Below are 15,734 nucleotides of genomic sequence, written 5' to 3' on the forward strand. Positions count from 1 at the left end.
AATGTCATAATAATAAATATCTAATTCTCTTAAATGATTTTCTCATGTTAAACTGATCATTTAGTATGGGGAAGGGCCAGGGGAGAAAAAGCTAGAATATTGGTTAAGCTAGCAGACCGACTAGAGTAGGGATCCAAAGGAGGGAAAATCGGGATTCAAAGGGGCGGCCATCTGCAAAAGAACTATGTGCAACAATGGGCTCAAAAGAACCTTAGGTTCAGCCCATTAAGACTTCCAAAATGCTAAGGTTGAGTCCAAAGGTCAAACATTAGGGGGATTGGATGCTTTGTGTGTGTCCCAAAAAGTCTTCGTCAAGCCCTACATAGGAGGGGGCGAGCCCAAGAAGTAGGGGATGAGAGAGAAACACCCACACAAACTCACAAGCTTCATTTGTACACAAGGGGAAAGAGGGACACATGTCAGCTCCCTAGGCCAGATGCCCACAAGGTGTACTCAAATCCTATTGGATGGCCATGGAGGTGGACCAATGAGAATTAGGCTAGAGTAAATCTAGTTTAATTAATTTAAAAACACTTAATAAAAGAACCAATAAGAATTAAGCTCTCTAGAAGACTATTGGATAGTCCCCCAAGGTGACCAATGAGCATTCAACAGCCCAATGGCTTGCCTGATTCCTATTGGCCAGGAGGCAAAGGGGTCCAATGAGAGTTAAGTTGCATTTATTAATTACCTAAAGCTCTCACAAAAGGGAAAAGGGGGACACATGTCAGAAGGCTATCACATATGCTGCTTAATTTCCATTAGCTAGGCCTGGGGAGGTCCAATAGGGCTGTAGCATGAGCATTTAGCAAGGGGGTCGACCAAGAGAGAGAGGGGGACTGATTTTTGCAAGGCATTATCACACACACACACACTCACACAATCTCATGTGTGAAGCAAATAAGAATCTCTCTCCTTCTTTCTCTCAATCTACTCTCATACCCCGCTAGCTCTCACCATCTTCGAAGGTGTGTGAGGTCTTGAGTCCGAGACCGTGAGGGAATTGATGTTGTGTTTGATAAGTGTTTTACTTAGTGCATGAAGTGTCCATCATCATTGCACTAGCTAGTATTGAAGGAACACAAAGAATTGTATTGTAAAATGTCTTTCTTGATATGGGAGAAACCATAATACAAAGCCTTTTGGAGGGGGGACCGGCTCCATGCAAATCTGGTCCTCAACTGTTGTCAATTGCTTAATTTCTCTCTCTTTTGAAGTATTGTTCATGCTATCTAACTAGGTGTTATGATTTTTGTTGCTCTCTCCACCCAAGCACTCTTGTTATTCTCATTAGGAAGCTATTCTAATGAAATGCTTACTATGTTCATGCTATTTTCCGCTACTAGGCCATTAAATGTTACATTGGTATCAGAGTACAAGGTTTCTCTTTTCTTGCTCAAGAAGGGAGGTCCTCAAGCTAGCTATAAATGGTTGGTACTATTAATTGCATGTGAGTAAGTAGAATAGGGATTTTCCAGGCTTGCAGTGCGCCTGCCTTTGTGCAGTTAACGAGGCATCACCGTCGAGAGCTATGTCAGGACACGGGTCCTGTACCCTAGAACTAGGCTAGGCAAGGACTACGGCCAAGGGCCGGGCTAGGCAATGTGGACAGGGGATCCGTCTAGGGCAAGGGGCTAGGAGCCCACCCTATAAAGGGAGGCTGGGAGGAGGATCTACCAGAGCCTAGTTTCCTAGTTTCTTACAATGGTATCAGAGCTGAGGGTCGAAGGCAGCCATGGAGGAGGGGTGAAGGGAAGAGGCAGGCCTTGCAAGACTCGCATGATCTCTCTCTCTCTCTCTCTCTCTCTCTCTCTCTCAGTTCCATGGAGGTGGGTCGTGGGCAAGCTCCATGAGGATGTCCTCTCCTCGATTCTGCAGGGCGGGCATGAACCCTTGAGTACAAGCAGGGAATCTCGTTACTCCGTGTGAGGGGCGGCTAACACGAGGAGGGTCGTCGGCTGACCTGCATCGAAACGGGCGGAGTTGGTCTCTGTAGGATCGCAAGGCGGAGCTGCATCTTTTTCGACACCTGCTCATCTCCCAATTCTGCACGCAAGGCACGGTGTCGTCCACTCTGTCAAGGCGCAGTTCCGCCATCGCTGCAGGTTTCGTTATTTATTTATTTTTAGTTTTTTTTAATTAAAAAAAAAACCCTATAAGGTTTGCAAGGGTGCCTTTCCACCTGCTTCACAATATAAAAGTAGTGCCAAGTCTCCGACCTCCGAAAGCCATCGCTCACGTGCTTTGACAAGCCACCAAGAGGACGGTTTTTACTGCATGCAACATGAGAAATCCTCGTTTTCTATACATGCATGGCACGTTTGCATCATAAACCCTTCATGTGAAGCAAGACCATGCTATTGGCCCCGCGCCTTGTCTATACAATTTTCCAGATCAAGGGAGCACCCACCATTCCGGCAAAGACTACCACACAAAGGCGCATGACGACGAGATGTCACATAAGTATGTCGACATGCGAGCGGATTCCTTAATTTCATGCAGGAATCATTTTCTTTACGAGTTCTATTATGCATACCTTAGAGTAGGACTCCGTGTGTCAGGCATGTAAGACATGTCTAGACAACATGTACGACACGCCTTGGTGTACATGTGTACCTACAATTTTTCTATGGCAACCCCCCTATAAGGAAGAAGTCCATTCCTAGGAGGATTATAGGCAACTTATGGCATGCATGGCATGTTCGTATGTTGATTGAGTTGATTAAGCAAGCTTTCACAAGGTATGATCCATGCATACAAGGCATGTTTTTGCTTCCAAGGGATTTGGACCTCATCAATAAGTGTCTACGGCATGGTTGTGAGTGTCCGTATGTTATCCTTGTGGCACCAGGTGCACTATTTGTTCGAGTCAGAGTAAACTCTTGTATGTGGAAGGTTACTTTGACCTACTCTGCATGCATGGCGAGGACATGCCCTCACGGATTGGGCATAATCTTGTATCCTTGAGGCAAGTATGCATTGGGATTCATGATACGGGCATGTCCCTGGTTATTGCATGAGCCATGGTTTACTCGCTCATACTCTTTATGAATTTTTCATGTGTGCCAATGAGCCATATATGCAAGGCATATACAAGCTCTTGATGGTATTCCCTTACAAGGTTGTACGGGTAAAGCAAGGCCGGTTTCTGAATCCATGAAGATTTGAGTGATATCCCAAGATAACGCAAATCCTACTACCATGACGGCAAGGCCGGTCGTGATAGCATGCCGTAATAACATGCAGGTAAAGTCGCTTGTCAAAGCATGAAGGCTTGGCAAAGCTTAGCATGCATGGCATGCAAGGCATGCATGAGGGTCCGAAGTTAACCATCATGTCACTCGCATGATATGGTTGAGACTCATTACATGTTGCTTGGGACTCTCTTGCTTGCCCGAATTGGTATCCACCCTACTCGCATGACAAGGCATACTCTGCGAGTTGAGCATGACCTCGTATGTTGAGTGAGGGTACACCTTTTTGATTCATGGAGATGCTCGCTCCCTTATGATTGCATGTACTACGGTTTACTTGCTCCAGAGCTACATAAAACACTACTACGAGCGTGTGTTAGAGATTTCAACAGGGAATATGCAAGGCATAATCCCAATGTTTGTCCAGTTGAGCCTTTTTTTTGGTGAGACACGGTCTCTCTTTTGTGTGGGAAAAAAGAGTTGTGTTCAACTCTTTTGTCTATAAGATAACCTCTCATCAAGCAGAGTTTGCATGCTATGTATGCACCACATACAAGGCATGTAGGGAGTTGTAAGCTGCAACACTAGAGCTGCTTCAGTTGTTGTCATCTCACCGAACCCCTCCCAGTTTCGCTCCTGCATGACACTTATGTGTTGGTTTTTATGTTTAAGGCCTTCACGGTAGCCAAAGGGCTTCCACTTTTGTATGCAAGGCATGTTACCCAGGGGGTATAAAATAGGTTTTTACTCTAACCCAGCAACTCTGTCAAGGACAGAGTACGGATGGATTGTTGCATGGTTGCTATCAACACTCAACATTACTAAAAAGAACCTACAATTTTGTCTAGATTCACCGGCAAGGAGCCCCTTTCAAGTCATCCTCATACAGTCACGACCCTACACGGTAGACGATCAAGATTTAACTGTGTTCTGTTGCCTCTCTCGATGAGAGCGTCATACAGACAGATTGTGGAATGCTTACAGGATAAGCTACAATTCAGGCATAAGATGTCTCAGAGCACACATTCTGGGCACACACTCTACAAATTTAAGGAAAGTTCCTCAGCCCAGCATGCTCTTCTTTTCTCTCTTTTTCTTATTTCTTTCAAGAATAACGAAACTCTTCTAAGAAGCTTTTGCTACATATTCTACTCTTGAGTCAGCTTGAGCCAAGGTGCTCTAACTCACAGCTAGCACGTGGCTACGATGCTACTCAAATTAGTCTTCATTGGTTCGTCGATTGACTACTATTTTGCATAAGGGCTATGAGCCAAACAGGCTAAGAGCCGATGTCAGGAGAAGGGTAAGACCCAACTATTGGCATTCTTTGGGTGATTGTTTTCAAGATATACCCAAGGAAGTACACATTGCCGTTAATGGACAAGCAAGAGTCTTGTCATTACGGCTGTTTAGGGTGTCATTTTTGCCCTATTTGTTTCTAGTGCGATGCTCAAGTTGAGTTTTTGATACTCTTGCACTTACATCAGCTGATCTATACCATGGAGTCTAGAGGCAGCACATAGTTGAGACAGCATGGCTGTTAATACGAGCTAGACATCTGACTTATGTGGATTTCTTGCTCTCACTATAGCACTAAGGCGTGTCTAGGGACATACTGTTTTTGAGATAAAGACCCGGCAGGTGATTGTTACATCACCCCATAGGCATTTAGGATCACAGGTTGATCTGCATTGAGAATCACAGTTGATCTCTCCCAGTTATACTTTCAAGAAAAGAATTCCGCAATCTACCACACGGTTGACTTTGTTGTTTACCGTTATCTGCTAGTTGAGCAGTTTCTACAAAGAGTCTTACCAAGCGGTTTGACTATGTAGATTCTCATCCAAGGGCTTGGATTGCAAAGGCAACACCCAGGGTTCCCAGTGCAATGCTGTTTGTTTTCTTCAGGTAGGGGACATGCTCCTTTCCATTTGAATACATGTAAGTGTACATTACGTTCAACTCTCCAGGTACGCATCTATTGATTTGGTGTTATTTCATTTTTAGTATGCTTTGTTTGGTTTTTCAAAACGTCTAGGTACGCTTGACTGTTTCAGAGCCATGCCAAGGGCATGTCGGCACAAAGTGTTTTGGGCCAAGTGTCCAATCTATCTTTCTGTCTTATGCTGTTACGAACCTACTCGTAGGGTTCAATTTGGCACATGTTGTCACATGGGATACAACATGGTCTAGGAACTCAAGGAGTTCGGTTTAGCCAGTGTGGAGCAAGATAATGAGGGTCCCTCTCACTCTTGTCGCGGAGTGTTTTGCAGTTCTTCCACACACAAGTACATCTTGTACTTGTAGGATGTTCTTTTTCAGACATCCTTAGTTGAGACATATTCCACATGTGGCGAATATGAGTCTCTCGGACTGACACTGGCGCCCCCTATTTCACATATGTGTCACGACAAAGTCCCTAAGTGCTGGTTGCATCTGTTTTCTAGACCATTTTTAGCACGACGTATCAGGAGCAATTTCGTGGACAGAAATTGCTGGATACTTAGAATGACTTATTAAGGTACAAGTATTGCTAAACAACATCACAGATGGTTGTTTATACATATAGCAAATGAAAAAGTTTCATTGTTTGTATCTAGAAGTGATCACTGTTTCACCTTCTATTATGATTCAGACGTTTAAGCAAAGCTTGCAAAAGATTGCAAATGAAAGTATTTAGTTTCTTTTCAGAACTATTTAAATTCCTGTTAATGTGTGCTAGGCGCATCACATTTGCCATAAGTATTGGCAAGAATTACCATGGAAATACAGGTTCAGATCTGTTTTTTGCTAAATGCATGCACACTAGGTGTTATGGGTCCTAGTGTTTAGCAAAGGCTGATTTGGAACGGCATGCATATTCCTCAAGTTGTTGCTTATGAAGCATTTTGCACTTTATGTGCACTATCTCTATGAGATCACCTTTGAGTCTATAAATCACCAATAGAGGTCATGGCTCGGTTTGGGCATTTGTGGATTTTTTCAAGTTAACCACGACGGTTATTTCGAACATTGTTGATTCTTCACCAATGTTAAACACTACTGTGATTTCCCGTTTACCAGTCATCTGGGACGACTGTCTGTAAACCGTGAGGAAAACACACCTCAGTACTGTCAGTTATCCAAGGGGATTGGCAGATTACAAAGATTACAAAGAGTAATCTTGGGCTAAAGGATCTGCTAAGAGCATACGTTGACACAACGCATTTCTAAATAGATGAGTTTCTCCCTATTCTAGAATTTGCTTAAGTACGATTTTCGACTTTGAACACCTCTTGTGGTGGGGTTGGAGATTGTGTCAATACTTTCATACGTCAAGCACTTACCAGGTGTGCCGACAGAGCATGTTGGCAAGTCACCTTCATTAGGGATGAACATGTAACGGACTGTTCAAGATACTCAAGTGAGTAGAAAATCTGGCTCACAACTGCATGGAAAGTTACGCCAAGGTTTCCTTGCATTATTCCGGTACCTTCAGAAGATCTGAAAATTGGTTATGCCTTTGGACAACTCTTAGTTGTGGTTACTCCTTTACAGTACTCAAGTGAGTTATAAATGGAGTCACAATTTAAACCCAAGTGACTCTTAGTTGTGGTTACTCCTTTACAACACTCAAGTGAGTTCTAAATGGAGTTACCATTTAACCCAAGTGGTTGCAAACGGACAACAATGTTGAAAATCAAGATATTCCTCTTGGTTTCATTGAACCTCCTCACTACACCAATTATCGGTCATACAGACAACTGGCTCACTTATGGGACGTCAATAAAACACCAGTATTCTTAAGAAGATGTTACTACTTGTGTTTTCGAGGACGAAAACTCTTCCTTAAGGGGGAAGTAATATCAGGACACGGGTCCTGTACCCTAAGAGCTAGGCTAGGCAAGGACTAAGGCCAAGGGCCGGGCTAGGCAGTGTGGACAGGGGATCCGTCGAGGGCAAGGGGCTAGGAGCCCACCCTGTAAAGGGAGGTTGGGAGGAGGATCTACCAGAGCCTAGTTGCCTAGTTTCTTACAAGCTATGGTCTTAATAGTGGAGTTCTACGGGGCTTGCGTACGGCTTAACCACTATTGAGCTATTAGAAGCTTGACAGGAGCTAGTGTTGTTTTGGTGTTGAACGACCCTCTCTTCTATTCCTTGCAATTAATGGTATTCGAGCAAAGGGTACAGTAGCTTGAGTGCTTTTTCTAAAGGGGTAAAGAGGAGTAGCAACTAGGGCTTGAAGTGCCAAAGTACACCTAAAAGTTATTAGAATGGCTGACAATAGTAAAGAGAGTGAAATTAATGTTGATAACTTTGATTTTGCTAATGAGAAAGCTACTAATGATGCCCTGATGCTTGTTTACTATCTTGTTTCTAGGCTTCAAATAGCCATGGGCAATCCATCCCTCCAAAGTGAAGTGCAACGGCAGCTTCGTGCTCATGGGATTCTTCAAGCTCCCCACCATGACGAGAGAACACCTAGGAAGCCTCCTTGCGAGACTTCCAAAAGAGGTCTCTCTCCGATTCGGGAAGAAGAAGAGGATCCCTATGAAGGGCTCAGAAATTTTCTCCTTGATGACGCATCTCCTTCTCAAAGGATAACTCAAGAGCCTCCACCGAAGGAACAAGAAAGAAGTGTGTCTCCCGCCACCTCGGCGGAGATGGCTCCATGAAGACGGCGGGCTAAACACTTTCCATCGCCTCCAAAATGGAGAAGACCATCGCATACTTCTCCACACCATACTTCAAAGAGGGATGACAAAAAGCAAGAGAAGAAAAAGGCGAGAAAGAGGACACCCTCTTCTCCATCTTCTTCATCCTCTTCCTCTTATGAAAGTGATGGTGAAGACAACAAAGATCAAGGCAAGAAAAAGGCGAGAAAGAGGTCACCCTCTTCTCCATCTTCCTCAAATTCCTCATCTTCTGAAGAAAGTGATGGTGCAACCTTTGAACCATCAAAAAGAAGAGGCCATAGGAAATTCTATGCCGCGTGGAAGAGGTCATCCAAGCTCAAGAAGTTCAAAGAGGGAGGGAAGAGCATCTCTTTCCTTACCTACGATGGCACTTTTGGTGCTACGGACAAAGTCTTGGCCTTTATCCAACAATTCGATGCGGCGTTTGGAGATAAGGGCTTCACGGAGTCCTCTAAGCTATGCCATGTAACTATGCACTTTCAAAAGTCCGCTAGGCAATGGTGGTCTAGCCTACGGGCCAATGGTGAAGCTCCACGAACATGGAAAGATTTAAGAGCTTCCATTATGAAGCAGTTTTTGGCCATCGATGCCAAAGACAAAGTACTGACCGAATGGCGAAGCTTAAAGCTCTCTCCTTCACAAATATGTAGACAAGTTTTGGGACCTACAACTCAAATCCATTGTCTTCAAAAAGTTGGATTTTGGAGAGCAAAGGCAACAATTTTGTGCGGGCTTAACTGAAGAAATGGCGGAGTATGTCAACTCCCAAAGGCCACGCACCATATCGGTGGTTATACACCATACTATGGTGGCCTCTCGAATCAATTTCCAAAAGGGGGCTAAAAGAAATTCTAAGACCACGGAAAACAAGCGTTCCAATGAGCCTAAGGGGAAGGACAATGTCCAAAAGTCTCTTAAGGGCAACCCCAACAAAGCTAAAGAGAAGGGAGTTTATAAAGGCAAAAATAAACTCTCTCCTGAAGAGCTTGAGCGTTATTGCAAGGATAACCGTTGTTTCAAGTGCGGCGAGCAAGGGCATGCGTACCGCACTTGTCCCCAAAAGAGCACCCGCCATGAGCTTCCTAGAGCTACCTTGGTAGAAATCCAAGAGGAGGAAATTCACCACAAAGGATCTCCTCAGTGCCATGCTTGGGGAAAGGTAAGAGAACATGATTCTTTTATTCTCTTTGACCCTGGTTCTACTCACAATTTAATATCTATAGAATTGGCCACCAAGCTAGGCATACAAGCCTATGAGATGGGAGACATCCTACCCGAAGACAGTGCTTTCAAGGGGCAAGAAGCTTCAGTCACTCCCTTAATCGGGAAATTGAGGCTCTATGTCCAAAGCTATGTGGACAAAGAGGACTTCTTTATCTCTCCTCTCAAGCATGAGTATGTAATCCTAGGGGCACCATGGTTTGCTGCATGGCTGTCAATGTTAAATTCCCTGAAAGGAGAATCTCCTATAAGGTCAGGAAAAACGATATGTATATAGATGCTAAGGAAATGGGTAACACTATACCCATTGTACATACACAAGCTTTCAACAAGTCTATAAAGAGCTCTATTTCCGTGTACATGATTTTTGTTAAAGATTCTCAAAATGAACCTAATGTTTTAGCAAAAGAAAATATACACAATCAAAAGGAATTAGCGTTATCCAATTTTCTCAAGGGGTATCAAGATGTCTTTATTGACGACATCCCTTGTGAGCTACCTCCTAAACGAAGCAATGGTGACCATGCAATTGAACTTCTTCCAGGAAGTTCACCGCCTAAAAAATCTCCTTATAGAGTTTCTCAAGCTCAACAGGAGGAGATTATGCGGCGAGTGCATGAGTTAGTTGAGAAGGGCATGGTTAGTCCTAGCTCATCTCCATTTTGTTCTCCTGTGCTACTAGTGCAAAAGAAAGACGGCACATATCGTATGTGTGTCGACTATAGAGCACTAAATAGGATCACTATCAAGAATAGGTTTCCCGTTCCACGGGTAGAAGACCTATTTGATAAGCTACAAGGGTCCACCTACTTCAGTAGGATTGACCTAAAAAGTGGCTATCATCAAATAAGGATAGTTGATAAAGACATTGTAAAGACCGCATTTTGCATTACGTTTGGTCTTTACGAATACATTGTCATGCCCTTTGGCTTGACCAATGCTCCAGCCACATTCAACCGCTTGATGGAGAAGTTATTCAGGCCTCCTTGAAATTCTTTCCTCCCTCCTTGAAATTCTTTAGCTTTTTTGACCTTCGCCATGCAGGTCATGATTTGTGATGTCCTCCCCTCCCGTATTCTCTAGGAGAATAGCCATAACTTTCGTCGGAAGAGGAGGAAGGTGAAGAAGAAGGAGAAGAGGGTGACCTCTGTCTTGCCCTTTTCTTCCTTTGTTTCCTCTCTTCCCTTTCGGAGTGATGCGGAGAAGGACTGTGGGTTGATCTTTTCCTCTTGGGAGGAGTGGGCGATCGTCTAGATCGCCGTCTTCGTGGAGGCACATCTTTAGAGGAACTTAAACTTTCATAGCTTTCTTGCTCTTTGGATTCCTCCTCTCGTATGGGAGAGAATCTTCTTTTGGAGGTCTCTTAAAGAGGCCTCCTAAGCTCTCTCTCCTCTTGGAGAGGAAGGGAAATTCCATAAGCACGAAGTTGTTGAGTAACTTTGGCTTGCAAAGCAGGGTTGCCCATAGCTTGCTGCAACCTGGTAACGAGATAATTCACAAACATGGGGGCATTATCATTAGCACATTCATGTGCAAAATCAAAGCTATCAATGTTCATTCTTCTCTCTTGATTATTGTCAACCATGTTAACAAAATTTATGTATGTAATTAATGTATGCTTTGGCAATTCAAAACCCTTAGTTGCCACTCCTCTTAGCCTTTGAAAATCGGCTCTTAAGTATCACACCCACGGCTCGAAGTGGTTAATTATAGAGAGTAGTGGAGTAGGTCTAACATAGCAGAGTTGCCAAGGGCTATCTCCTTTCGGACTTCTTATGGCTCAATAATGGTAAAGCCATAGGGAAGTCTAAAAAGACTCCATTATTAACTCCAAAGCTCCCGAGGTGTGCACCATATCCCACATAGTAGGCTCAACAAAACTGATAATAGATCCCAGTTCCACTTACCCTAATATAATTAACCATTTATAGGCTGCTTAAGGACCTCTCTTCTTAAGCAAGAAAAAAGAAACCAAATGCTATGATACCAATGTAATGGAATTGGCCTATTTAACTTAAGAGTAGCAGAAATTAATGAGAGTACTTTTGAGAAATTACTTTGTGAACATAGCGGGTGAACATAATTGAAGATAGCAACAAAATCATAGCAATTAGTTAACTTGGCATGAACAATACTTTTGCAAGAGAGAGAGTTTAGAGAACATATGACAAAAATTGAGGGCCGGATTTATGTGGAGCCAGTCCCCCCTCCAATAGGCATTTGTATTATGATTTCTCCCATTAAGAGAGACTTGTTACAATACAATCTTTGTGTTCCTCGTGACCTAGATGATGCAATGAACATGGAAAGCTTCATACATCACAAGCATAACATAAAATTTGAAGAAAGCTTTAACTATCCTAAGCCTCAGTCCCAAGACCTCAAACACATTCGAAGGTGGAGAGAGCTAGCAGGGAATGAGGGTAGGGAAGAGGAAGAAGAAACATTTCATCGGAGAAAGAATTAGTCCCTCACTTATCATAACTCTTCTTGCTAGCATACATAATAGTATAGTAATGAAGATGGAGAAGATGGCAAGCGTAAGCATTGAAGCATGGCTCTTGGTTGGATTTGCACTCCATAGCCAAGAGTGTTGGTGTAGGCTCTCATTCTGTACTTGCTTGGAGAAGGAGAGGGAGCTCTTGCATCTTGCACAATGCATAATGAGTGTGTGTGGGAGAGTATACCCCCTAAGCAACCCCCTAGCTTGCTTTGGTCGACCCCCCCCCTTGTAGCTCATGCTTGAAGCTCATTGGACCCCTCCATGCCTAGCCAATCACAAACATGAGGCATTACAAGCAACAAGGGTAGCCTTGGGACAAGTGTCCCCCTTTCCCTTTTGAGAGAGAGGAATTGATAAATGCAAAGACAATTAATTAAATCTTCTAAATTGTCATTGGACCCCTTGGGTGGCCAACCAATAGGCTTCAGGCACACCGTGAGGGCAACATGAGGACTAACTTGACAAGTGTCCCCTTTGCTTTGTTTGTACTAGGCATGCTTTGTGTGAGTGTGTAAGTGTTCTCTCTCATCCCCCCTCATGTAGGGCTTGCCCCCTCCTTGTAGGGATTGACAATGACCTTTTGCACACCTCAATCCACTCAACTTGGGCTTGGTTCCCACCCCAATCTTGGCCCTTAAGCCCGTCAAGCTTGGGCCGGGTTCCCACCTCAAGTACAACCCTAGCATCTTAAGCATGACAAGCACCTCAAGCTTCTCAATCATCAAGCACCTCAAGTATCTATAATCTCATGGGTAGTGCCAACTCAGACATGATCGCTGGACTAGTGTGACACGAGCCTAAAGAAGAGGTGGAAGATCCCGTCGGCACCATCCGGGTGGGGCCTCAGGACTATATACACATGCACATTTAAGAAGCTCGTTCATGGGATCGACGGCGCAGAATTGGGGCGTGATCGGCGAGGCGATCTGGATCGTCTGCATGGCAGGGCCGGGCTCGGGTAGGAGGTAAACCCGGGCAACGAATGGCGGGACGACGTGGCGCCGGGCGGGTGACGTGGCCTCAGGCGACGAGGTGCCAGGTGGATAAAGGGACAGGTGGGTGGCCGGGGCGGCTTTCCGTGCGCGGACAACGATTGTCAGTTAGGGCGCCAAAAGGGATTGCTTCATGGAAAGTGGGGTGGCAGGGGGGGCGGCCAGTTTCATATTTGAATTGGGGAAGGTCGTGCAACAGAGTAGGTGTAGGGGTAAACCCGGGCTTCTGAACAGGGGGCGCAGGCGGGTGTTTTGTGTTGACGAAGATGCACGCCTCCGCCAGTGGAGGGGCAGCGGTTGGGGGGCTTGGGGGTGGGATCTGAATGGGTTGCTCTTGCAGCTACAAGGCAATGAGAGCTTCGGGGAGCTTGATGGTGCTTGGAACGAGTCCGAGGGGGGAGCGGTTGGCGCTTCGGATGGAAACTCAAGTGATATGGATGAGGTGGAAGAGTTCTTTGAAGAGCATCAAAGTGGGTGTTTGGATGCATTTGCTTTTGCATCAACTAGGTACTTTGCTTTTGATAGACAAACATACGGGCTTATGATAGCTTCTATCAAAAGTGGCCAAACGGTTACCATAAGTGCTCTCAAAGCCCATGACAAGAGAGGTGTGCTAGACTTGAAAAAATGGGAAAGAATGAGGGATTCACTCCACATAATGGTTGACCAAGGTGGATCTTCGTGTCTTGTTATTGGGAATGGAAAGTTGATTGCATGTATAGAAGATTGGGAAAGCATTTTTTCCGCATGCCACTCAAACGACCATTTATGCTTGCGGGCAACTATGGCATCCATTGCATGTACATGGTGCACAAGTATTAGACATCATGGAATCCCACTTGCTTATGTGAAGGAGTTTTTGGACTTGTGTGTTTGTGCATCGTTGCCCGGGTTGGGGGAATTGGAGAGCCATGACACCACTTCCACAGAAAATTGCCCGGGTTTACAAGACAGACAAAAGAGTCCTGGCAAGGATGAAGGTGGTGTTGAGGAACATACAACGCTGATGGATGATATTCAAAATGTGATCAACGCTATTGCCATCAAGCACAAGGCTAGATTGGTAGAGCGGCAATCATCGTTGTCGAGGGGCTTCATTCAACTTGTGTGTCATCGCAATGGGGAGGCACGAAGAAAGGGCCACGATCATCGAAGATTGCGCACATCAAAGAAGTGTGGATGCCCGTTTACTATCGTCATTCAACGCGTCTATGATATAAAGGAAAGTGTAAGGATAAGGGTTCATGTTGGGCACAAAGGTCATGTGCCGGGATCACGCGAGGATCTTTATCACTTGCCGGTGCATCCTACTGTGAAGAAACGATGCATGGAAGATTTGTTTGACGTTGGAACATGTCGGCATGTCGCAAAGATGAGTGTCTCCAAGGAGCTATTTCACTTCAATATGGCATTGCCGATAGAGCAAGTGTCACATAGATTCTTCATGATACCAAAGGAAATTCAAATGATGGCATATCACCTCCGGTCCGAAGATAAATAAAGCCCTGAATGTCTCCTTGCTGGGATAATCATAGGTTTGTATGGGCTTATCTGTCATGGTGCCTGGGTTTATTTGGGGTAGTGCCTGGGTGTATTTATTATTTTGCCTGGGTTTATATGTCAGATTCATTTAAGACTTGAGTTTAATTGACTGCTTTTGTTTAGGGAGGCTAGGAAGCGATGATTGGTCTTCAATGTACCAGGAGGCTCTAAAATTAAAAGAGCAAAACAAAGTTCTCTATTGTCAACCCTACAACCCGGATGCCTTCGATGAGATGGAAAGGCCATTCATACTCATTATTTAGGATGATTGGATGCTCAGCATGTGCTTGCGTTTCTCAACAAACAATGCTTGGGCAATAGACTCCACATTCAAAACAAATGTTTTTTTGGGATGCCACTCTATGCAGCCGTATTGCCAAATCAAAATGGAATTGGTTTACCCTTGTGGTTTATGTTGTGCACACATGATGTAGGAACATCTCAAGAAAGCATTGCTTTGCAAGTGACACTAAGGCTTGTGTTCCACAGAATGAACAACATTCGCCCTCGAGCATTGGTGATTGACAAGTGTATGACTTCATTATTGGCCATCAATAAAGTTGTTCATGCTGATCAATCTTGTTGGGAGGTGGACAAAGATGGGACAACTCAACAAGTTGCATGTACTGTCTTGCTATGTTGGTTCCATACCAAGAAAGCATGGGTGGAGCACTTGCTTCCACAGGTTTGTAATATGGTTTTGTATATGTGTACGTGGGTTTATCTGCATGTTAGAGGTTTATCTCTTAGTGCTTGGGTTTATCTGTTAGTGCCTAGGTTTATTTGTCAGTGCCTTGTTTTATCTGTCTATGCTTGGATTTATTTGTTTGTGCCTAGGTTTATCTGTCAATGACTGGATTTATTTGATGGTGCCTGGGTTTATCTGTCAGTGTCAGGGTTTATCTGTGAGTGCCTTGGTTTTTCTGTGTGTGAGAGCTTATCTGTGTGGACCTGGGCTGATATGGGTAAACTATAGATTATCTCGTATATGTTTCTTGATATGCCTGCCCACTTTTTTTGCAGGCTCCTAAGGAGATGTGTGAAACCCTATATGCATCAATGGAAAATCTAATGCAATGTGGTACAAAGGACAACTTCGAGACTCGGTATGCCTAGTTGTTGATAGAATGTGAAGGCCACCCTAATATTGTAAGGTATATCTGCAATGGTTGGGCCACAAAGACATGCATCTGGCGACGAATGTGGCCAAAATACGATCGTTTATTTCCACATGGGCATGTGGACACTACCAATTTGGTTGAGCGACTATGGCAGTATGTGAAATACACGCTTCTAGATGCAAGGATCAATCGATCAGCCTTGGATTTATTGCATGCCTTGGTGGGTGACTCCAACACCGGGACACGAATGGGTGGCACTGCTATCGAGTTATTTCGTCAGAAGCAAGAGATTGGTATAATATTTTTTTTTCATATTAATCAAAGCAAAGGAAATGGGTTTTTCTATGACTGCCTAGTAGGATTATTCGTTTGCATGAAGACTTGCCTTTGTGCCGGGGTTTATAGTATGGTATAGGTTTATATGGTTGACTGGGTTTATCTGTGGCTAGATTGCTTCTGAAGCTGATCACTGTATATTTTGTGTA

General features: G+C 44.3%; 1 protein-coding gene across 1 annotated transcript; it reads left to right on the forward strand.

The window, feature by feature from the left end:
* The first annotated feature begins 12,752 nt into the window (after positions 1–12,752).
* LOC147462695 (uncharacterized) lies at positions 12,753–14,087 on the forward strand. Its single transcript, XM_086494454.1, has one exon. It carries the CDS (start codon positions 13,020–13,022, stop codon positions 14,085–14,087), a length of 1,068 nt encoding a protein of 355 aa, XP_086350580.1. The 5' UTR covers positions 12,753–13,019.
* The last annotated feature ends 1,647 nt before the right edge of the window (positions 14,088–15,734 follow it).

Source organism: Adiantum capillus-veneris, chromosome 2, assembly GCF_014529385.1.
Source record: "Adiantum capillus-veneris isolate H3 chromosome 2, ASM1452938v2, whole genome shotgun sequence".
NCBI classification, from domain to species: Eukaryota; Viridiplantae; Streptophyta; class Polypodiopsida; order Polypodiales; family Pteridaceae; genus Adiantum; species Adiantum capillus-veneris.